The sequence below is a fragment of the Pseudopodoces humilis genome, chromosome 1, assembly GCF_049639895.1.
Source record: "Pseudopodoces humilis isolate 2021_Gansu_Grassland_sample_001 chromosome 1, ASM4963989v1, whole genome shotgun sequence".
NCBI lineage: Eukaryota > Metazoa > Chordata > Aves > Passeriformes > Paridae > Pseudopodoces > Pseudopodoces humilis.
In genome coordinates this window covers 127,599,095-127,623,859 of record NC_142200.1, presented here as the reverse complement: position 1 = coordinate 127,623,859, position 24,765 = coordinate 127,599,095, and the positions used below count along the sequence as shown (strand labels likewise).

At 40.1% G+C, this 24,765-nt stretch overlaps 2 protein-coding genes across 3 annotated transcripts in view; one reads left to right on the top strand and one right to left on the bottom strand.

The window, feature by feature from the left end:
- Positions 1-1,795: 1,795 nt before the first annotated feature.
- Positions 1,796-11,995, bottom strand: PDK4 (pyruvate dehydrogenase kinase 4). The gene is made up of 11 exons (XM_005519125.3): positions 11,748-11,995; positions 10,769-10,910; positions 9,675-9,746; positions 8,906-9,090; positions 8,381-8,470; positions 7,730-7,807; positions 7,031-7,107; positions 6,436-6,534; positions 6,032-6,142; positions 5,209-5,322; positions 1,796-4,265 (listed from the first exon to the last, which is right to left on the bottom strand). Exons 1-11 carry the CDS (start codon positions 11,893-11,895, stop codon positions 4,122-4,124), a joined length of 1,260 nt encoding a protein of 419 aa, XP_005519182.2. The 5' UTR covers positions 11,896-11,995; the 3' UTR covers positions 1,796-4,121.
- Positions 11,996-21,983: 9,988 nt separating this feature from the next.
- DYNC1I1 (dynein cytoplasmic 1 intermediate chain 1) overlaps positions 21,984-24,765 on the top strand; it is a 201,548-nt gene continuing 198,766 nt past the window's right edge. For both annotated transcript variants that reach the window (XM_014248490.2, XM_014248488.2), the window contains exon 1: positions 21,984-21,999. In XM_014248490.2, the coding sequence (XP_014103965.1) occupies positions 21,995-21,999 (5 nt within the window). In that variant the 5' untranslated portion in view covers positions 21,984-21,994. The remainder of the gene's footprint in view (positions 22,000-24,765) is intronic.

The following is a 24,765-nucleotide window of genomic DNA, read 5'->3' as shown; positions in this document are numbered from 1 at the left end:
GGTGTTATACCTCTAAAGTCTAAAGTTGGTGTCAATTCTCTGAAGTCATGATTGCTGCCATAAGGAGGGAAAAAAAACAACTATTTTTCCAGTCCACTAGTGCTTCTTATCAAAGGTAGCAAAGCTTGTTTTGTAATAATTCTTTGGGAAGGACATTATTGCATGTAAAGGGCAAAGTCTGGCAGATTTAAAAACTTGGTTAAGTGATAGGGAAATGATGATAATGTACAACTGTGTATCAAGGCTCCAGGGAGATTAATCGGGATATGTGCCCAAGGCACCCGTACCACTAACCAGTAATCAGTGTACACTTTTTAGCTAATGATCTGGAAGAGAAAACACAGGGTGCTTTGGCGTGGTTTCTGTTGACATCAGGAACCTGGCTGTGTAAGGTCCCGATCAGAAGGCAAAGGGCGAAAGTGCAACACCTGCTTATCTCTCTCCTGTGAAACCAGAACGCTCTTCAGCCGTGGGTAAACGTGCTGATGTCAGTGCCCCCTGACATGCCATCAGCAAGCCAGCCTTGCACCATGACCAGGAGCATGGCCTCTCTTACCCACTGGGCTTGTGCAGGGGAAGGAAAAATCCCCACATTTTGTCTTCTAAGCTGCAGGAGCTTGGCTGGGACTGATGGTCTGTGCAGAGTGTGCTGCAGAGAGACCTGGGTCTGCTGGGGCCATGTGCTTAACAGCTGCAGACAGCAGCTTGGGTCCATCCTGCTGCACTTGGGCATCCCTGCTCCCAAGCCTTCCCTGGACAAGATACAGAATGCATGCATGTGTATTTCTGCTTTGAAAAACCTGACAGGAGATATGCAAGTAGAGATTGCAGCACAGTAAAAATGATGGGAAAATACAGTGGGTGTTTTTGTTGTTCTTTTCCTTTTTTTTGCTGTAGTGGTTTATTGAAGTCCCTGATGTACTTTAATACATCATGGGGTTGTTGTACTTTAATACATTTGGGGTTGTTTCTCCCAACACACCTGGCATACTGGTATATGTCAGAGTGGTACATTTTGATAATTGCAAAATGCAAAAACAAGATGCTATGTAATCTGCTTCTCTGGCATTACAAGTAAAAATCCTTCATTTTTAAGGAGGGTAAACTCGGTACAAAAGGCTGTCACTTTTAGGCTTGCTGCCAGACACCTGGAATCAGGCTGGTTTTCACTTCTGCTCTTTCAGGTAAAGTATCTACATCCATTTTTACAGTTGCTCTATCTTCTTAAAATTAAGGGAGATGCAGGATGTCCCAGGCCAACACAAACCTGCTAAAGGCCCAGTTGTACAGGACTGTTGGACCATGACACCATCTGATCACTACCATTTTCTTACGCACCAGCTATGGACAGCTTTTGCAAGCCGTCCCATTGCTTCAGAGCTGTAAGACAGCTATCCCTTTAGTCTGTGGGCAAACTCTTAGTTAGATATAAACCCAATGATAGGTGTCTTTCTTTCCTTAGTCAATTTTCATATTATTTTTTTAAACTAAACAAAAGACAACTACTTTAGAGCATAGGACATGCACTGATGGAAGATTCACAATTCTCATCTCAAAATTAATACTGTCCTAATTAAAAAGAGTAAGGAGATGGGTGAGGTGATGAACTGAGTTTAGGTACTAGATAACCTCTTAATCAATGCAACATTAAGCATAAGCAGATCATTGTTCCAGTGGTTCTCCCCACTGGAGAGAACCTGGTATGGGTGTTGTTTTTCTCATCTCAATTTGATAAGGCTGAAAATAAAAAAGCTCTTGCTTCTACTAGATTTCTTAAGAAACAAAGATACAGACAACCATTTAAAGGATTTTATTATAAAACTATTTCAACATCTACATCCAAGTAAAAGGCTTAAAACTACAGTTCTGCTTTCAGAATAAAGTCAGTGAATGCTGAAAAAGGTGCCATATTGTCTAGGAAGATAGCTGTAATTTGTAATATTACACAGATTTCATACGTGTTCCTTAAGTAGACTTACACTGACAACCGCTGCCTGCATCATGAATGTTCCACAGCTTTGCTCTGCAAGCAGCATCACCAACATTTTCGCAGCACCCATGTGCCTCAGGTACTTTGAAACAGAAATTACTAACGAGCAGCTGCAGCTGTGTTACAGATGTACCATCAGATCGTAACTCAGGTTCAAACATCACTGGATGCAGACAGAAAGGTATCAATTGTGTTTACTTGACAACAATGATGACCTAGGTCTGTGTTTGTGACCTTGTGTTCAATTCAAAAATCAATGAACGGCTATGACAGTGAAAGCAGCTTTTTCACACCTGTATATTCTAGACAAAGGTACTTCCTCTTTATTAGCCATTTCTTTCATTGAGCTGAGCTCATCACGCATGATCTGGTGACTTTTGATGACTGCAGCTAATTCAGCAGAATAAAAACAGCCTACATGCAGTACTAAAGTCATCATACTCAGCAGTTACCATTAATACATCTAAAATTAGTTTTTAAAATAAATGAGGCATATCAAAATACTATTTTATTTTCAATGAGAAATACATCTCAACAGGACTTCAAGAACACAAAGGTAGTTTCCTGTTAAAAACCATTTTAGATTCATAGTGGAATATGGAGTCATTTTCTGTCCAACAAATAGAAATCTCTAATAGAAAACTGTCATACTGAGCAGAATGCTTTACTGTATCTGCAACTTCTTGCAAAGGATCATATAAACAGACAATAATATGATAATTAGTAAAAAACAATCAAGTAATACTCTACAGCCCTGATGAACTTTTGACTGGCATCTTGCCAATAGTTAGCATCTGTTAAGTTTACCTTGCTTTCAAGAGTGGAAACACACAAAGAAGATGGGCAAGGAAGAAGCTTACTGAGAATGGAATATTTTCTGAACAACTCCCACTGTCACTGTTCCTGTGGGAATCCCCCCATTTTGCTGTTCATGAAAGCTTTCCTGGAGTTTTCAGTGCTGTCCTAAACCCTTTCCATTGCAATGAACAGTTCTCAGAATAAATTTTACAGTTCATCCACCACTCCTGAAAACCTTTCCAATAGACCTTCAGTGCTCACCCACATCTTTCAGGATATGGATTTCCTATGTACATCTTTGAGCTGATGTGGTCCAATACAGATTTGAAAAAGACAATTGGCAGATTTTGTTTGAATGTATTGAGCCACTAATCCCACAACAGAAACAAACCATAAGACTGTGTTTTAAACATGCTGGTTTTCACAACATGCTTATAATGGTACATATTACTGAAGCCTTTCTGTTCAACTTGCATGTCTAACTTCAGTTTATGGAAAATCCTAACTGACTTGGCACACATCCTCCAGAATACAGGGACATAGGCCAGATGTACCCTAATGTTAGAGCTGTTACAACCAAGTAGCTTTCCATTTCTTTCCAACAGCTTTTAAAAATATCCTGATTTTCTTCTTCATTACCTTATTCATAGAAGCCCTACTTAGCTTAATTCCCATAAACAGTTCAACATAAAATATCTAGCAACGTGAGTCACAGAGCAAGGCATCACATAAGAATTATTCCTGGAATAGCTTTTTTTAAAAAATGGGACTTCCTTATATATGGCAAACACTTTCTCCCTACTTCTCAGGGCTCCCTCTCCTCCAGTCAGGCTGTACTTGAATGCTGTTTGTATCTTGCTACAAGACTAACCTGTTAAGTGGATCTTTTCCAAATGTTATAAATACAACTTCAAAATATGGATGTTATCTGTCTACCTGAGAAGTTCTGTAGTAAGATAAACTGCTGATAACTATTCTAACAGAAAAATATGCATCAGCATAACTTGTTTATCAGTCAGTGTTCAGAATTCAAGCATTAAACAGGATTTATAAATTGCACACCTCTACCACACCAAGTCTTTGATCACAGTAAAAAAACAGCTTGATTTTCCTCTATACACAGCTCTTTTTTTAAAGACATGTGCTCTATTTTCCTCATCCAGAAGTCCACAGCAAGATTTCAGATTCAGTGCATATAGCTTAGGCTTATGATAGTCTTATCTTTTTCCTCTGCTAGTCCTGAAACTTGCTTGTTTGAAGGTAGATGAATACTTCCAAATGCTGCTCTTAAAGCCAGCTTGATCCCCTGGGATGTCTTGATACCAGCTTCTCTTCAGGAAGCTGCACTCTGCTTTGCCATATTCTTTGGGTCTTTACTTGGGACACACCAGTCATCTGCCTCTGAGGTAGCCTGGTAATGCTTGGAAGCTGATTTGTTAAAAACTGGGAGTTTTTCCACTGATTCTGTTGATAAGGCCTAAAGGTCAAGAAGGAACAGGTTACTATCTCTCAATAATGTCACTCAGCAAAAATTCATTCAGCATGCCAAAAGTATTAAGCCGGTGGCACTACAAAATGAAGTTATTCACACAAATGTTTCTACAATAGATGTGGTAGTTTATGTGCTTCAGTATCTATGATTGCTTTGGGTAATTTGGTAGGACAAATGCAGTAACATCACATCCTATTTATGCATTTTTAATAGGCCTTAAGCAGTACCCTCTAACATGATTTCAAGATAGTCCAGGAATGCATGGAAAAGGACTTTGATTTGCAAGGTTCCAGTCAAAATTTTTCAATGGAAGTGTTGCATATATATAGCTGAACTGTCTCTTCATTTCATACTTCTGCTCTGATTGCACTTCAGTGTTTTCAGTCTAGCAAGAGAAATTTAAAGCAATTTTTTCCCCATGATTAGGCACAGAAAGTAGAAAGAGCATGTAGTGCTATTTGCAGGTTTCTTATAGAAACAGCAGTGCAAGTTATATGCCCAGCATTCAAAATTACTGGTATCTGCATCCACTAGAGGGGCTGGCTATACAGCAGATGTTCAACAGCACCTTGACTCCTTAAGGATTTAGTTTATACGGACTTTCTGGTTTTCAGAGTAAACAAACCAGATCTGTTGTTATACCTTTACTTTGCTCTCTCCAACTGCTTTGTATTCCATGAATGAGTAGATAACATTTTAACACAACATGAAAACCAACAGGGCTCTCACTAGTAGCTGTTCAAGTAGACTAGTTAAAACTAAGTGACTTTTTTGATACCAGTTAAAAACCAGTTACTAAATCTGTCATTTCTCAATAAAAAACAAGAGCTATTCATGAGAGTATCTGTTTACCTTAAAATGGTAGCAAGTAGTTATCCCACTGCATTAACGATAGCAGTCTTTTATTTGATTAAATTTAAATACATACCTTCAAGTAGATGATAGCATCTGTTCCATAACCACATATGGAGTAAAGATTTAGATCTCCTTGAAAGTATTTAGCATACAGACGAGAAATTGGCAAGCCATACCCAAAGCCGGCCTAAAAATAAAGTACAATATAAAATTAATTATTTTTATACTAGCTCTAATGGCTTAAAGTTAAATAGCTAGAAAGACTTCAGAGATGTTTAAGCTGCTAAAAAATCCTTTGCAATTCCTCTTCTCTTAGAAGAAAACATAAATCTCTAACCAGTTTCATAGAGAATGCTGAAGCTGACCATTAAAAAACCGAAGTCATAAGAAAAAGATCTCCATAAAAGAGGGAGGGTTTATATATATGTTCCACTTTTACATATTAAATTTCAGTATTTTTCTCTCCTTTGATACTGTTAGTACAGCTTGATTAGTAAAAGGAGCTTGCTACTGGGAGATAAACATAATAATCTAAAAGACTGTTCCAGTTGTGCTTGTCTCCAGAAAGACTGCATGATCTACAGTAAGTTTGAGGACTGAGTGGAGAGTGAAGACAAAGTAAATTAGTGTCAGTGGAATGCAGGAAGAAAAGAAAAAAAAAGTGGGGGGGTTAAATTTAGGTTGGAATGTTCTTCTTTGTTTATGCCTTTAAAAGAGTATTTTTGTCCACTAAGCTAAATACTAAAATTCTGTTTCAGAAAGTGTAAATTCATACTTATGGGGCTTGGTAACCTTTGCATACCCCACAAAGCAGCAGGATGGACGTAGAGCTTCATTATTAGCCCACCAACACCTACAACAACCTAAGTGCAACATGAGTATTGAAAGTATCTTACTAGAGGGGTATTTCGACCATCATCCACATTTGGCCTTGGTGCAGTGGAATACATGTAGCTAAACAGCTGCTCAATTTTCCTCACTGGAACACCACCTCCTCGGTCTGAAATCTGATTTAGGAGAGAATGAAGTTAACAACAAGCGTGCACAAAGAATGGTATTTAAAATGCTGTCGTTTGAACACAACTTTCCAACAGTCATAAACGCAAACATTTGCTTTGCAGCACATTATTTTTCAGCTAGATAATTGTGCTACATGGAGGCTCATATCATCAAGAGAGTGCTCTTGTGCTCATGCAGGTCTTTGACCTGTTCTCAGAGGCCAGATCTTTTAGTAGAACTAGCTAAGCACGTATAATAAAAAAGATTACATGAAGTCCATTGTAGTAGGCCAACAAAATACCTTGATTGCCAGGTCTTCTTTTCCTAGAACAACTGTCACTTCAATCGGAGAAAGGGTAGGACTGTTTTCTTGGAATTCAACAGTCGCTCTCATTGAATTCTATGGAAAAGAAGGTTACCATGATCAGAGGTTGTTGAATCCATGCACTTCGAACCATATCCCCTTAACATAGAGGCAAAATTATCCCTTATTCCTATCAGTGCCTGGTTTCCAAGGGACACACTTAGCATTTTGGCATAATGGGAACAGAAGAAGTCACACACCTAAAAGTGTCTAAGCATAGCCAAGACTCTTCTCAGTGAAAGATTACAATGTTCTTGCCCAACATTAACTCAGGCACTGTAAATTACATAACATAACTCCCTTAAAGTCAACAGGTTTCTGGAGAAGAGCAAAGTTCAGCAGTTGCTAAAGCCTGCCAGATTTCTGTACATCATGTTGGCAGCACCCAAGTTCAGCTGCACTCCTAAATACACTGTCCACTCCAAAGAAAAGGCAGTAGGGAAAACCTGCAGATGTAATCTCTAAAAGCAGAAGGCTACTGGTGGTCATAACCCCACATCCCACTTCACTCTATCAGTTTATACTAACATACCTTAAAAAGCTCAAAAAGCATGTGAAAAAGATGAGATGGAACATATACAATGCTAATTGGTTCTCCTGGAGCTTTTCCTAAAGGAAAAGAAAAATAAAAAACAATTAAAAAAGTGATGACATTTTTTTATATGGTACCCAAATTTTACAATGGGCAAGTTGCCAAAAATAAAAAAATTAAATCAAATTTCATTTTTGGTTTCCCCCCCCTCCAAAACTGGCAAACAGCTTTATGCATTCATAACAGCATTTAGATTGCAACTGCCACTTGCTTAATAAGTTTCTTTTCAAATAAATAAAAGAATCAAGTATTTATTCCCCTTTATAAATAAAGGACTTCAAACGTTAAGCAGACTGCTGTCATCAGACACATGCAGGCAGCTCAGACCAGACCCAGCATTTGAGTCAATTCCTCATTCCAGATATGGAGGTCCTCTCTAGCAACTTCTCATATTACTTTAAGTACAGGTTTGTCTGACTTTTCTCAAATTTATAAATGGTACCTCAAAAATATTGTGTTTAAGATACACCAACATTTGAGTTCTAACATGGGGGGTTAAATGAGATGCCTGTAATAGAAAATGAAGAGGAACTAGCCCAAGTCAGATGAACTGGTACGTGCACTAAAGTTACAGAATTGGGAGCCTTTTGACTCAGTAGAAGAAGCAGTTTGGCTACTGATAGGAAGCGCTCATCTTACCGTTCACTTGAGTAAGTTTCAGTTCTGGAGATGTTAGGTAATACTGGTCACACAACATCTTGGAACTTTCATAAGCATCTGAAATAATTATTTCAATGAATGATGTAATATATAATATTACAAATCAATAATATCAAGCAATATAATATCAAGCAATGTAAAAATTAATTCTAATCCATGGCAGAATACAGCTTTTAACTGCATTAGCTGCTAAGGTGTTAGACATTCTAAGACATAGCTAAGGGGATGTGTCTCAAGGGAATGATTAACATTGCATCCACTGTGTTCACCAAAAATCAAGAACAATGGGCAATTACAGAAGCATGAGCAAATCTTTGTACAGTTTCATTATTGTATAGAACTGATGCATCTGTTTTCTACCAGTAGGTAAGACCAACCTCATCACCTCAGATAACTTCAGCTCCTACCTCATCTGTTACTTGCTAGGACTTACTTCAACATGTTTTTTTACCACTACTTCATATTTTAAATTCTGTTCTCTAGAAGCTCATGCTTTGATAAGCCTGCCTTCAGCTACTTCAGTTAAAGCCAGTCAATATCCTCTACAACAGAAGCTGGTACCAAAACTGCTTGCAATCAGATATAGATACTGACCAGGAAGAGAAACGTTAAAGCTCTGAGAATACGCACCATTCACTACTTCAACAACATCACAGCAAGGATCAATACTTCCAATGTGCCTTGGGTGCCCAGAGCCAGATTTATCATCAAAAAGAAGAGCTGTTTGACATGAGAACAATACAACATTTAATCCCAGATACTGTGTTATAAAAAAAAAGCCCCAAAATTGAGACTAATACAGTGTGATTGCAAGATACAATCACATAAAATACTGAATGTTGTTTATGCCTTTCATGAGTTCAAATGCCATCTACTGTCAGCAAACTATCCTGGCTTTTCTGTGGCTCACCTCTAAAGTTTTTTCAGACATAAAGAATGATATCCCTACATATTCAACGAAAGAGTTATTTCAGTTATTCTGTAGTCTAGGAAACAAGTTTTCCCATTACTTTCTTAAGTGACAGATTCAATTTCTAACTTTTCAGTGTCACACAAAATCATGTGAAGCAGTTTTCCAGCAGTTTTAAGAAGTGTTTACATTAACATGTTACTCATTAGGTTGAAGTTTTTTCTCAGGTAAAAATTTCTACTTACTGTGCTGGTTCATTAGCATCCGGGTGGAAATGCGGCTCATGTAAAAACGATCCAAAAAATACTGGATGTTTTGATTGGTGACAGGATCTACTTTAAAAGTGTCTTTGTATTCAATTATTCCTTGTGCCATTGTAGGAACCACATCATGATGTCTGTTTCGGACTCTAATTAGAGTATCTATAAAGCTAGGTTAAACAGAGATTGTTTTAGAATATTATTCTCAGACTACATAGAAGCAAGCTTTGTATAATTATCTAATTATATTAGATAATTAGATTAGATAGCAGAGATAAATGCTTAACAGCCTTAATACTAAAATACAATGTGGTTCTTTTACTCTTTTAAAAGTAATTCTTCGTTGCCCTAATACAGAAGTATTTGGCATTTTTAAAACAAAAGGTGTAATGAGCCATATCAAATTTACCACCTGTGTACTCATTTATTTGAGCAGAGGAAAATGTAAGTAAAGGAAGAAGATCCCAAGCTGACATCTTGGAAACAAGCAGAGACATGACATCACAGGTAATTTTTTTTTAATATTTCGCTGTTATGACAGTTCAAGGGGCAATATGACCTTGAAATTAGGCTGCAACAGGTCACATTTATTTGCAATACTGCTAAACATGGTCAGAGATTTCAACCAGTTTGTTCTATGTTCAGCTCTTCCTGCTAGATTATAAAATTCAGCTCATCACAACTGTAAGTCTATAGTATGTTGTAAAACGTAGAATATGAACTAAAAAGTTCAAAGAAAAAATGAAATGCTTACTCAGATAAGACTTTTTGGTCATCCGGGCTTTTCTGATGGAACTCAATCAATTCCTTTAGGCTTTGGATGTACCTATGGAAAAGGAGCACAAGAAATATATGCTATTAATTTGATTGTTATTAATTTAGCAATATGAAAAATACTTTGTCATGTGCACACCATTAGTCCTAACAAGTCATCTAGGAGTTTTAAGTATCTTTGAAATATCCAAGTTACAACCAACAATGGAATGACAGATGGACACTTCTTGACTGCCTGAACTCCAGAAATTTTAAGTCTTTCCTTGTGCCTGCCACTAGAAAGGAATCTAAACCCTCACTTAAGCTACCCAGTGATCCCCCTATAATTCTTGAAAAGAGATGTATTTCAAAGGAAGATCCAAACAACAACGCCAATCAGAAAGCAAAACTTTTCCAAATCTGATCAGCTTTGGCAGAAGCTAAGTAGTTGAGCTTCTTGCACTAACATCTGACAGCCTTGACGCATACAGCAAAGGCACAACAGTTTGCTATATTAAGAAGAGTTTATAGATCTCACTCTAATACTTCTGCTGTTTATGTCAGCCATCCTGGCAAATGCTGCAACTGTGCCAGTAAGCAAGGTTAAATCAGATTCAACCACTGTGTCATCTGCAGAGATTATGTTAATTGAATTTCAAACACTTGCTGCACAGGTCAAGGCAATATACTTTAGAATAGAAGCTCTGTTAGTAACTCCATCAGTAAGAGATCAAAACAAGTACATAGCCTGCTTTCCCAATTTGTGTGGGTCTCAGGTAACGCTGTGTGGAAACAGAACATGTTTTCTTTTCTCCCTTCCTAAATAATAAGTAAGATTTGCTCTATTAACTATTTCGAACTGTTAACTCTCTGCCCCTCAAACCTATTTTAAGATAACAATATAACCATATTGCTTTTCAATTTAATTTTAGCATGCTAGAAAAGGACAGTGTGTGACAGCTTGCAACACAGATTTGATGAAGCATTCTGCATTTCTACTGCATTTTCTCATGCTTTCTACTATTCAAAAAAGTCTTTAACAAGTTCTCAAAGTGGTGTTACTTTGCATGCTGAATTCAAGCAAGTCATACTTACCAGCTTTTTACTAATTTTACTGATGGAGTGCCTAGTAATTTATCAGGAAGAAGATCAATTTCTTTCAGGATGTTTGCAAACCTCACAGGAAGTTCTTGTCGTAAAAATGAGAAAGAAGTTCTCTCACATCCATTATTCGAGCCTACGAATAAATCCAAAATAAAGTTTTTGTTTAAAGAAGTTTCAAGATGCAAATACAGACTGCTGACTTTCCATAAACTTCAGGACTTTATTTCCCTGCATTCATGAGGCTTTTACTGGCCAGCTCACCTAAGTGTTAGGTGTTACAGGTTTGTGTTGAGCGGTGTCTACATGACAGTAAGACACAGCGTGTTCCTGGACGGAATACTTGTACAACTCCCATTTAGACATGAGACTTAATTGCCACCCCCTGAGAAGCACTCCGGTAAACAGGAGGTTGTTCGGGGTGACGTCTGGCAGTATCATGTGCGCACAGCCGCCAGCGCTGCCAAAGCGATAATGGATCGGGGAACAGCGCGTTCGCTCCGCCCGACTCCGAGTGCGCGGAGCACCAACACGCCCCGCAGCCCGTGTCCCTCTCCGTGCCTGCACCCTACCAACACCACCCAAACAGTGTTGTAGCGCATCTTCAGCTCGGATGGCGGCACTCACAGGTCTCCAGCCCTTGGCACCTGGCCGCCGGTAACTGCGGCCGAGGGTGCCCGGCCGAAGCGACCTCCCCGCCGCCGGCAGATTCCCAGCGGGGCTGGGAATACCTGGCGGGACCGCTCTCCTCCTCCGCCCTGGCGCTGGGCAGCCGAGCCGGGGGGCGGCAGCGACTTCAGAGCTGGCTGAACGCCGACCCCTCCGGGCGGGGATCGCCGCCTCGTCTGTCCCGCAAAGCGCCGCTCCCGCACCCCTCCCGCGGGCTCGCCCCTCCGCGGGGAAACGAGCCTCCGAGCGCCGGGCTCGGGCGGTTCCCCAGCCCCGACCTCCCCCCGCTCCTCCCGACTCTCACCGAAGTCCAGCAACTGCTTGATGGAGAGCGGGGAGGGGGAGAAGCGGGAAAACTGCTCCACCTCCTGCGGCAACCGGCCGCTGCTGCTGCCGGCACTGGCACCTGCCAGTGGGGCGGCGCTGCGGAGGGCGATCCGGGCAGCCTTCATCGCTACCGGGGCGGGTGCGTGGCACGCAAGCGATCGCCGAGTGAGTGGGAGCTCCGACGGCCCCCGGACCGTCGCTGTCCCCCGGTGGGTGGCGGCGCTCCCCGTGGCGCCTCTATTTTCACTCGCAGGGGGCGGGGCTGCGGCGGGCCCGCCCCCCCGGCGCTCGTGACGGCGCTGGCGGCGCTCCCCGTGCCCGCCGGCCGGGCCCGCCGGGCGCCCCGCCAGCGCCGCGGGGAGCGCCCGCACCGCCGGCCGGGGTTGCCGCGGGAGCAGGGCACACCGAGCGGCGGGTGTGCTGCTGCGCCGCCCGCGGTGACCTTGTGCAGCGGGCAGGGGCCGGGCCAGGCGGCGGGGTGGCCGTGGCCAGCTGCGGGGGCGCCGTGCTGCTCCCGCCCCTCACGGGCCGCGGGCTGTGCACGAGCACCCAATGGCCCGGCGTGAGGGGCGCCATGGTGTCCGGGGGAGTTGTGTGTTTGCACTCATACAGGGGTGCTGGCGGTGCTGGTACTGACAGGGTAGCTCCAGCGTCGGAGCAGAGACTGCGCGGAAGGCAAAGGGAGCAAAATCAGATCCCAGCCGCAGGGTTCAGGCTGTCGACATGTAGGTCGTGTCTGTGACCTGGTTAATAGCGACCAAATACCCGAGGACAGCTGTGCTGGTGACGCACTGGCCCCAGATCAGCATGTGGCCTTTTTTTACTGTCACTAGAGCTAAGAAGGGGCTGACACCGTGCTCTCAGGGACGGCTCATCTCCCAGGGTCACAGTCGATCTGGGAAAAGCCCCTTGACCTTTCCTCTTTGCTGAAGAAGGAGCTTTGATCTCCAGTGCTGCCTGGCCTTTTCCCGACACGCCAAGTCCACCTCACTGGGGACAGGGTTTGAGTTACGCATTGAAGAATGGAATTAATGTCAGCGGAGGGCTTTCTGACGTCTGAAATCTTCGTCTGTAACAGCAGGAGCATGTGGCAGTAAAATAATACAAAAAATTGTTCCTTAATATTTGCATACAACTCCCCAGTTGAATTTTATATGCATGTATTTACAGAAACAGACATGTAAACTCTTTTTCATGGGAGGGGAGATCAAATTCCTCACAAGAAATCTGTGCCCTTAGTTTAATAGACAGAGGGAAATACTTTAGCTTGTCAATAGACTGTGTTTTTTAACTTTATCTCATTTTTGTCTTTCTAGTATATATGTTATCCCTAGTTATGATTCTACTCCCACTGTACTTTTTGTTTTATTATTTTATTGCTCCCTGTTTTACTATTTTATTGGAAGAGTTATTATGTTATTTTTCCATGAAACACATTCTGGTTTACTGCAGTGATCAAATGTTGGCATATGAAATGTGAAATGAAGCAAAATATAGACATGAAATAGCAGCAAATATAATGACTTGCTAAAAATTAAAATTTAAGAATTTGCTATTTGCTTTTGACTTTTTAAACTTGGTTTGCCTGCAAGTTGCAGATGAGCCATGGAAGTGAAAATATAATACAAATTTGTTTAAACCATCAAATCTGTAGGATAGCTTTTGTTTTGTTCCACTTTCTTCCTGAGGCCACTAATTGGTGACAAGCAGGAACCTCAAAATTAACTCTCTGCAATAAAATCTGGGTCAGGAAGCTCTCTGCAGCAGGCAGTTATTGCAATTTATAAGGTCACTATTTCTATTCCTACAAGATACTTTATTTAATCTGTTAGTGTGCTGAACCTGCTTAATATAAGTAACTCGAATATCGTTTGTGAGTAGTCTGAATAGGGAAATGGTCTACTAAGAACAATTTCTGTTGTTTGCATTAATTTTCTTTACAGCAACTACTTTTCTTAATGTTTTCCTGGTAGTTACATGCAGTAAGGTATGAACAAATATCTTACATATTCAGTTTAGCTGTGAACAAAGGTAATATTGTAGCTGCAGGAAATACAGGAAGCGTGTTACCTTCCCCATTTGTTAAAAGGACAAAGTTCCAGTAACTCAAAACCTGGGTGTTTTTCAAATCAAAACAAACTTCTACAAGAATTTTGCACATCAGAAGCACAACTGAGTTTTTTTTACTCAGATGAGCTTCTAAAAGAAGCATGTCTCCTTCATAATTCAGATTTGTTTCTTGCTTTGTATGATGGTTATGTATTACAGGTGGTTCTGAACAACATAAATTTCCATTCTTGCTTATATCTGTGAAGTAACTACTGTGGTAGTCCTGAATGTTGAGCAAGAAAGCTAAGTTTTAGGCACAAATGGAACAATATATGATGGTTCATCATCAGCCAAACTGCAGGTGAACTAGGCAGGTGAAAATTGTAATCACTTCATATAATGCGTCCATCTATCCTGTCTTTAGCAGTGTTCTCACTTTATTTCCTCTCCAGACCACCGTTTCACCCTCCTTCTGAAACATGTGACAGTTTTAAGTGCAGGTGTCCGAGAACAATGATTCTGAAGGACAGTGCCAAATTCTGAACTGTGATATTCATCAGAGCAGGTCTCATTTCTGCTGATTAGATATTTTAACTTTCCTCTTGTGAACTGCCCTGGGGCAAATTTTAAAAAGGCAGTAACAACACTCGCAGTTGCTTGGTCACAGTAATGTTTTGCTGACTGTGCTTAAGAAAATGGAGCTGCGTTAACATTCTGCTTTTTTCCACAACAGATGGGTCCAGAAGAGTGGAATGAATGAAGCCTGGATTCCTGTCCATTTGCCTCCTAATAGCTCTCCATTGCAATCAGCTGTCGCCTCATGTTTCTTACGTCCTCGCCCCTGCTGGAGACACAACGTGCCGTACTTAGAGCTGTGTTCCTGGTCAGCTAGCATGTGTAATAACTGACCATGTTGCTGATGTCTAATAGAAGGTATCATGGTTGCTTTTTCCATACCTTTTTCCCTGTGGGGACAAAAATGTAAGGCTCTTCTTCTTAACCCAACAAGTGCTGGAGACCCAATAGGATGTGCTGGGATGAGTCCCCTCCTGACCAGCCAGAACATGTGGGATGACTACTGGTATGGTTGCTGCTCTCTAGTAGAATGAGTCTGGTTGAGTTTCCTCTCCTTTTTATCCAGTATGGAGCAAAATTCTAATCTCTCCACCCTAAACCACCTGCCAGCTTGTACAGAGATTTTTAGGGAGAAGATTATCTACTCAAATTTGACTTAGGAGGGATAGTTTGGCGAACAGGTGGACAGGCAACATCATCAAAGTTTTTTCTCTTACAGAACCGACTAACATTTTCTGCTAGGGACAAAGGCAACTTCTAATTCAACTTCTGTAAGGAAGGGTAAATGATACCCAGAAGGAGCAGTAAGTCTGGGTGGAAATTAATGGTAGCACGAGGAAGTTTGGAATGTAAGCGGAAGGAGTAGTCTGGTGACAAGTGTGTGAGTCGTATTCGCAACACCTTGTGAAATTTCCAGCAGTATCAAGGGCAAATCACTGGCTCTCCGCCTGCAGATGGGTCTGCTTTTATGGAATTAGATTGATACTTTAACCTACTAATACGTTTCTTTTTCTAAATATTTATATCACCCTTTACATGGAAAAAAATACAGAAATAGCAGTATAAACAAGGGTCATATCTTCCCATTCTCATCTTTCTGTCACCCGACACTGCTGCCACACGAGCTGTCAAGCTGCTGGGGGCTCCCAGTACAGCCAAAACAGCCAAAGTAGGTGAAAGGTTGTGGAGGAGCACACAAACAAGCTGGCGTGCCTCTTCAGTAGTTCAGTGAGGGAAAGGTTCTGCAGCTGCTTCAGCACTTACACAATCTCCCACGGCTGCTTTTAACTTGCAAAAGTCAAGAGTACAGTAGCTGGATCATTTTACAGATGGATCTGTGGCTGGTCAGCAGCCTTCTTAGAGCTGTAAACATGGCAACTCAGCAGCCCTGAACAGGAGACACCTTTTTTCCTCATTCCCTGCCTTTGTTACCCATGTCTGAAATTATCTGTTATCTCCTTTAAAATCATGGAAAATGAGACTGGATTGCTGGTTTCAAAATTGCTTTTCCAAAAAAATAGCTAGAAGCTTGCACGAGATTAACTTAGGGTGTTTAAACTGGGAATGTAGAAATAGCTGAGGGAAAAAAACTGTTTTGGAGTATAGCTGTACCATTCAGGAAATAAAGCTAGGACTCAAACTGTGATAAACGTAGGACTCAAAAGTGTTTATCTTGAAATGTTTGTCACAATTCAGGTGGCTGTTTACTGAGTAGGGGAACAGTAATCTTCAGCCAAGTACACCATTGCAGAAGAAATAAAGGTAGACTTTCAGGGTGGGCTGGCACTGAGCTAAAGTACATAGCTACACACAAAATAATGTCCTTTTCCAGCCTCAGCTGACTACTGTAGCAGTTCTTGTGGAAGAGCACGTGGCATCCTCTATGAGAGCTGCAGATGCAGAGGAAAATAGAGGAAAGGTGTCGGCAGGACAGCTGCCACTTTGGGCCATGGCTGCATTTACTGTGAACAGCCTTGCTCTGGAGAAGATCACCTGGGAAAAAGTGGACACCTTGTGAAAAGTCAGGGCAAAAGAATACATCTTTTGAGGTCTAAATATGTTTCATCTGAACAGTTATATTTTTCTGTAAGAATATGGAAAAGGGGTTAGTGGAACAGGATATTTCAAATTAGAAGTTTAAGTTTAGACATCTTAAGAAACACCTTACCCTGAAAAGGAGTTCTAGCTTCACCTGTGTAACCCTTACATGGGTCAGAGACTTTGAACTGGTACACATACTACTTTTGTTTTTCAGAATAGACCACTCTGGGTGAAGAGGAGATGTTTTTGTTAAGTTTTCTATCGGCTGCCCTTGATACTGTTGACTGTGGCAGAACAGTTGGTAAAGTGGATGTGGTGACTCGAGTTTCTGCTCTGAACTGGAGCCTGAAACTCTTATTCCAGGTTATGTTGTCAGAGGCTGATCTTAGAAAGCATTCCCAGTTGCTCCGTCTCAGCATTTCCTTCATCAGACTTGAAAGTGTTTTTCTTTTAGTGTCCACATCATATGAACTTGAATGAGAAGTTTAGTCTTGAAAATAAATAATAATAGAAAATACTAAGCCAAGACATGTAGAAAAGGGCTCTCTATGGTGTTACCTGGCCACACTTCCAAGAGGCTCAAGGTGTCTCTGGAATACCACTTCTCCCTAGTGCTTTGGATTACCCAAGGGAAGTTTGTTTTATGTTTGCAACATCCTGGCTATTATCACTGAAGTGTGAATTCACAGATACTAATCAGCTGTTCTCATAAAGGCTGAGTTTCCGTAACATGCTTTACAGGAGTTGTCTACACAGTAGGTCTATGGGAGTTTTCTTATTTGATGAAATGTATAGCCACAGGCTAAGGTGTGATAACTGCAATTAAAAATGAAAATGTAGCTGTGTATTAAAATATTCCTGATAAAGAGCCAGTACAATAAAAAAATGTTGCACTGAATAATTAAAATGCTTTGCCTTTGGGTCTGAGTAAGTGCAAAATATTTTTGTGTTGTGACTAACAGGTAATGGGTAAATTGCCAATGCAACATTGCTGGAACATTAATAACAGTATAAACAAGGGAAGTCTCCCTCTCTCCATTTATTGTGGCAAAATCTCATGGTATATTAGACAAAATCCACAGTTTTGCTATGCAGCATTAAGTAAGTTTTCTTGCTACTGTAATTTTTTTAATATTATTTATTACTCTATCCACTTTGGTATTTTCAAATTCAATTTTCAATATAGTGCTTATCTAATAGTTACTGAAATGAAAACAAAATCATCAGAGCTATGGGGCACTTGATTTCCAAGATTTCTGTCTACCTAAAGTGGCATAAAAATCCACACCACACTAATTTAATATTTCTTCATTTCATTTATTGAAATTACACCAATATTATAAATTTACTATGGTGGTTACATTTATATGCAGGCATTCATGAACATACATTTCATTTAATTTCTATATGGGAAGAGAACCCCTAGATATCAAAAAATACCGAAGGAAGAAAGTACTCAAATATTTACCTATTTAAAAGTTAAAAATATATGGAAATAGAAGTTTTGATTCTCTCTTATCTGGGGCATATCTGGGTACAAATGATCAGCAATACGTTTGAAAGCATCGGTTCAAAAGGCCACTTTTGAAAGAAAATATTTTAACATACAGGAGGATACAGTTTGTGAAATACAGATGAAAAGTATCTTTGTTGTGAGACCAATTAAATTACATATTTAGTTTGAAAAAAATATATATTAACATGACATATTTTCACTGCACAAAACCAGATTTACTAAAACGTGTAAGAAATTCATTTACACCATATAAGAAGCAGTGTAATTTCTTCTTACACACTCACACAACTACTGTTGAAGTGAGAGTTGTTAAGCCTTCCATTTTGTGGATACTCATTATGAATAAAGTTGAATATTTGGGCATTTCATCATTCCCAGAAAGAAATATAAGCTTCTAATTCTCTGTTTCTGGATAAATGTTTTTAAATGTTAATATTTTATATTATAAATATTAAAAATATTAAATATTTTTGATATTCAGATCAATAAATAAATCCAAGGTAAACAATCTTGAAGATACTCTAGACAAGAGAAAACTTGGTAATCATCACAAGAGCCCTTGCTAGCATTCAGTAGGTGCTATGAGGAAGGGCAGTGCTTTCCCCTGGGTTAGGTGTTGGAGAACCAGTTTTCTTTCTGCTTTTTGTTACAGATCTGCTACATGGAATCCTCTAAACCAGTTCCTTATTTGAAATTCCCTATATGCTGAAGCTTATGAAAGAGAGATAAGAATGTTATCAAAGCAATGTGGGATTTAATTGGAGTACAAGTCTGAAACGGATATTGCATGGGAGTGTTGCCATGCTGAAGTAAACAAGTGTATCTGTGTTTGTTTTTTTTCGTATTTTGGGCTTACAGCATGCACATCAAATGATGTACATGCTTATCTCTTCTCATGTATGGAAACAGTTTTTAAATTTTAAGCATTTCAGTTAAAAGAAGTCAAATCAAATCAATGCCAAGGATCCCAGTTAGGATGTAATTTTTGCTGAAAATTACCTTCTTCAAGGCCTTGGAGAAAAAAACCCAGTGATTTAGTAAAATTGAACAAATAAGGACATTTCTATCACATTTGCCTTAGTCAAACCTTCATTACATTTCCCCACTTTTTGTGACATACAGTAAGTGGATATGGTATTATTTGCCCTTTACATGAGAAAGACTCAAAAAAGTGTTGGACTGCATTTTGAGAAGCAGTCTGTAGTTTTGTATGAGCACTTCTGGCTGCTTAATAAAAGCTGCAAGACCTTGCAGGTCTGAGGGATTTCAGTCAGAGTTATGAACCCATAGCACCTTGAGAAATTATGTGCTAGGTCTGACCAACATGCTGAATTAAATAGTACTGTTGAAAACATGGGATAAATTTCCATCTGAAGTCACTCAAAGAGACCAGGTAGAGCATTTTGGCTCCAGGAATTTTCTCTTTCAAATAAAAAGGTTGTCCCTATTTAACCATTCCTGGAGAAAAGTATCTAATATTGTACTTTTGAAACATCCAGATAATTCCAGTCCTTTACTGTCAGTTCATGATTCAAATATTGTGCCAAATGCTCAAATCCTTGGAGAAGACCCAGAGGGAACTCATAAAATTATATAGGAAAGGCACCAATTCACTCAAGCTGAGAAGTAATTTGGTTTGGTTTAGTAACCTGTGAAATAGTTCTGTAAAATTATGAACTTTAAGGAAACTGTGAAGAGTGTGATTATTGACATCTGCTGTAGGTGACCTTTATGTGCTGAAAAGATCACAAGGTAGTAAAGACAAAAAAATTACAACCTCCTTTCCTTCTTCTCTCTAATGGTCTGAAATTGAAAAATTGGATCTATTGAACCCCAGTTAAAGTTAGGACAGCCAAATAAAACAAGGCTACAACCTGCAACTTGCAGTTTTCCAAGTATGTAATTTATATACTTTAGAGACTAAATGCTGCTGGAGTGAGTCGCCACTCTCACCTGAACATAAATCACTTCATGTTATTTCCATCCATTCACTATCTCTTCCATTAACTTCCCCCTCTATGGTAAAGAAACATATCCCAGCATTTCAAAGGAATAGAAGTACTCGTGCAGATCATCCAAAGCTGTTTGTCCTGATTCTTTTCTCAGTGCTGTGATAAGGGCTGTGTGCCTTGCTATCTTTCCTACTTCTCAGTATCTTTTCTGGCTGTTCTTTCTTTGCTATTTGTGTTAACATAATCTAAGCTCCTGGCAGCTTTATGAAATTTGTACTGGTATTGATCAGCTTGCAGGATATGGCAAATGCCTGAATGTCACAGTTGCTGGCATTACAACACTATGTAGCAGCTAACATTCCTAGTGCATTAGCTGTGCAAATGACCTTTTAACTCTCCTTAAGAGCATCTCACAGTTGTCCTGAGTCAGTGTGCCAGTTACCACAGTAGTCTGAGGGTGGCATTTTAAGTGTCCCTTGTCATCTTGATATGGGACCTAAAAGGCAGTAGCATGACACTGGGTGTGCCCTATGACACAGACATTGCCTGAGTGTGCTGGATGCTGGGAAATGCTGAAGGGGGCCCAGACCAGAGCCAGAATAGCATTGCTTTCTTTCATGTAAATATCCCCTAACAATTCCCCTGTAGTCACATCAGTTGAATTATTTTATTCACAGCTCCCTTTGAAAAGGGACCCTGTCTGGTCCCGTCCTGTCTCACTGTTTTCATTTTAATAAACATGTTTTCCAGAAGTGTATTGAGCAGCACAACTAGCTTTGAGATATGAAATTGCCTTATTCTTCCTTTTTTTTAATCACTATGAAAGTTATTAACATTTTTATTTTTTGAAATTTAATTTTATGGCTGATACACTGTTTACAGCATCATCAAAAGGATGTGTTTCCCAGTTCTAGTAGAAGTGTGTGGTCTGTCTGATCCTAGCTGCTGTGTGTATTTGTACATAACCTTGACTTGGCCAAAGAGTGCCTTTATGCTTGCAGAACAGTTTTGTTCTGTGTCATGACTGGGAAACTGGGCCATCACCAGTAGGGTGCAACCTAGATTTTCAAGTGCCTTTTGGAGTATTTGGGGCTCTGACAGCTGTGTCTGAAAATAAGGAGAGGTTGTTTACAGGAAAGGACAGGCTTGGTATGCTCACTAACTACTGCACTGCTGAAAAGCCGGCTGTAATATTCTGTACTCAGAGTTCAGATAGTGACTCATGAGTTGTATGAGTTAAGTGGATGATTTTCAGCAGGATGGTGGGAAATCTTATTGCCAACTGCACATAATAAGTACTGTGCATAGCTACTGCAATGTGAGATACTAGAGGGAATTGCTAGGACATCCTTGAAGTGATGGGTTAACTTCTCAGCCAGAGGGAAGTTGTACATGTGTTATTTCCGGTTACTGGATAGTAACCAGTGTGAATGACTGTGAATGAAGTCCTAATTCAATGGCCATTCAGTTCAATGTTTCCAGTCATTTCAGCTGTAGTTTTAAGTGGGAACTGGATCAAACGTCTCTCTGTAAGATTTGAGATAGCAAAAGGCACGCTGAAAGGAAAAAGTCAGTTTTATGGTTCATATTTTAGTTTTTCAATAATTTCTAAAGACTTCTAGGGAAGTATTTTTTTAAGTCTGATTTTCCCTTTGTTCAGTTTCCTACATTATTCATAGATTAATTCTATGAGTTGAATTTATTTATTTTTTTTTATGACTGTCTAACTTGGGGAAGTCAGTGACTGGTCCACCTTTGTAGCAAGGAAAAATAAACCAGATATTCCTATTCTTGTTTTGAAATACTTTTCTCTGTGTGCTTTGTTCTTTCTGTTCTTCTAAAATAAGCAATACTTCTGTTTTAAAAGTGCTCTGCCAATGTCTTGCTCATGGGCTTTCAGAGGAAACATAGGATATCCAAATTGAGAGAGACCATCAGGGAGATCTGGTGACAGCAACCAGGGGCAGGAAAGGAGGAGGAACTGATAATTCCCCCATGTGAGGATCAACATCTGAGTTCATTGTAATCAGGACTGTGATCAGAAGGGAAGTAAGGGACACCTAACCCTGGAACTGCCTGTCTCTTCTCCAAATGTGGTAAGAAAATACTAGAAAGGTAAGATGGAGCTCTGAATGGAAATTTTTAATTGATTGAATATTGCTTTATGCAGGATCTCAGTGAAAAGAGCCTCCTGCTATTTGTTGTTGGGGCCACCGTGCTCTGTCAGACAGCTCTTGTGAGCTTCCCAGACTAGGCAAGCATGGCATGTTAGGTAGCTTCACTGAGCCATCCCACCCATATCCATACAGTGTAGACTTCTACAATGGATATCCCACAGAGAGATCCTGTCAAGGCCTTTTTAACATTTGTACCACCATATACAGGACTCTGATTAGCTGTTGCTATTATGCTAAAGTGTAATAGTTAATGACAGAGGAGAGATGATCTTGCTGGGTTTTTTGGTATTGGGGAGGGGTAGGAAAGTGAAAGAAAAAGTGGACTTAGTACCCATACTCAAGACTAGTCAAAGGATGAGACATGGATTGTAAGTTGCTGCACAGTTTATTCTTTGCAGAGCAATCAAGTCTTCTGTTTTTTTCTTGTCAAAACATCTTTGTTTTCCTTACTCCTTCAGGTTTTGGATAGATGCTCTAGCTATCAGGATGAACAGTGTTTTGGGTTTTTATCCACGACTCAGTGATATATATATATGTTTAGAAACTCCCTAGATATCTTACAGATGTAACTCTGTTGTCTACCTAAGCCTAAATTTTGAAACTGGGAACTCAGCAGAGAATCAGATATAGGCTTCTGCTTCAATCCAGGCAGTAAAACCTCATGAAACATGGGAAACATCCCTAAGGCGCTTCAAGGAATTGCATAAATTATGTGTTCTATAGTAAGTCTCTAGCTCTAAGCTAAACAAAATTTTTGAAAGGTTTTCACACCCCACCCTGGCCTTTGTGTTAGCTCCCAGATCAAGACTGTTTCTGCCCAGTTAGTCAACATCTGGAGGGAACAATACACAGATGCCATTTGCTGCTGACTGCAGACATCTAGTCTGAAGATCCAAATCAGTGAAGGCATCTCTCACTGTAAAGTTGTATCCAAAATGAGGAGAAGCTGAAGATTTTTTAGAAGAAAAGGCAGTCTGAGCAAATAATCACAAAAGAATGAGTCTGAGAAAGATGGCCTGAATTCCTCTTTAAAACAATTAGAGGAGAGGACCCAGGCATAGCTGACCTCCCTCTTTGTGCTAACTTAGGAATGGTTCCTTGGATATTGTGAGGGTTGGCATCCATACAGGCCCACACCTTGAGTTTTGATCGAGGTTTGGCAGCCCTCTGCACTTCTGAGTAGAGTAGGGAAGAGAGCTGATTTGGGGGAAAGGGCAAGGGCTTCTGAATGGAAGACCTGGTACCTTATCCTTTAGGAAAGTAATTTTTTTTAAGTCAGGTGCACAGAAGCATCTCATCTGGCACAGGGGATATTATTGAGGGATGGGAGAGCTCTGCTCAGCTGCGAAGAGACGACAGTAGGCATAGCTGGAGTAAGCACTGGACTTGGAAGGCACTGAAGGCATGCTCTTGTGTGAACCCCTGTGTCAAGGGTTTTACAGATTGGAATGAGGTTGGACTGAGTGTGAAAGGCTGGTGAGTGTCAGGTGAGCACTAAATCCTCAGTCCCAGCTCTTGTTGCCCTTGGGCAGTGTTCAGCACTGCGTTGAGAGCCAATACCCTATGCTTTATATTAGGATGGATGGTGGTGTTAGAATTAGGGTAAGAGTTACACTTCAGGAGAGTAAAAAGAAAATTGAAATAAGCTAGATAGCATAATTTCCTGTGGGATCTGCTTGGACATGGGCAGGTCTGGTGTTGACAGTGCACTTAGACAACATTTTCATCAATATACTCAGGTCATGTATTTTCTTGTGGGCACTAGTTACTTTGCTATTTTTACTTCAAGGTAAAGAAGTAAGATTCAACAGTAAGATTTTTGAGGATATCAATTTTCCATAAGTATAAACTCACATGACTCCTTTTCCTTGGTAAAATATTGGTGAGAACTGACCCTAGTTCTGTATGAAATTTCAGTACAGTTTTGCACTAAAGATACAAAGTGTGTAGGACAATGAACAAGCTAGTATATTAGTTTATTATTGTCATCTACTTTCAAAGCAAAGAAGGTTGTGAGCATTTGAACTGAGTCTAGACATAATTGGAGCCTGGATTACATCTGCTGCATGACATAAATTTGAAGCTACTAGCTCACATAAATAGAAATTTGTTAGTTTAAGGAAGATATGAAAGAGATATAAACATAGCTTGGACAACTTAGTTCCTGTGAGAACCATGGCAGTTGTAGTTATGGCACTTAGAAACAGCCTGTTTATGAAAACATGAAGGCAGCCGTGCAACAGTATGTCATTCTTCTTTTACTCTGGCAGACAGTACTTAAATACCATCTTGCAACTTAACACAATAAAGTGAGAAATATTTGCTATTCCATGGACCTTTTCTCCTCCTTATGGCTGAATTTATTGAAGACACAATATTTTTTCTCATTTGTGAAGTGTCAGCATTTCCATAACACATAATTTTTTTCCCACAGTGAAAAGAAGCAATTCCTCATTTACTGGTATTTGTCTAAGAGCTTGGCATGCCTACATGTGACCAAGTATCCACATGCAGCAGGATTTGTATTTTCCCTCTGAGCAGAGGTGGTAAGGGAAAACATGATATAGGTGTACAGAAATAGACTGGGTATTTAGGATTCTAGTCAAGTTGTCAGATCTAATCTAGGCCTCTAGTAGGGCTAAACCTATTTTCTCATTCAATACAGACATTCTGTAATATTCTGGA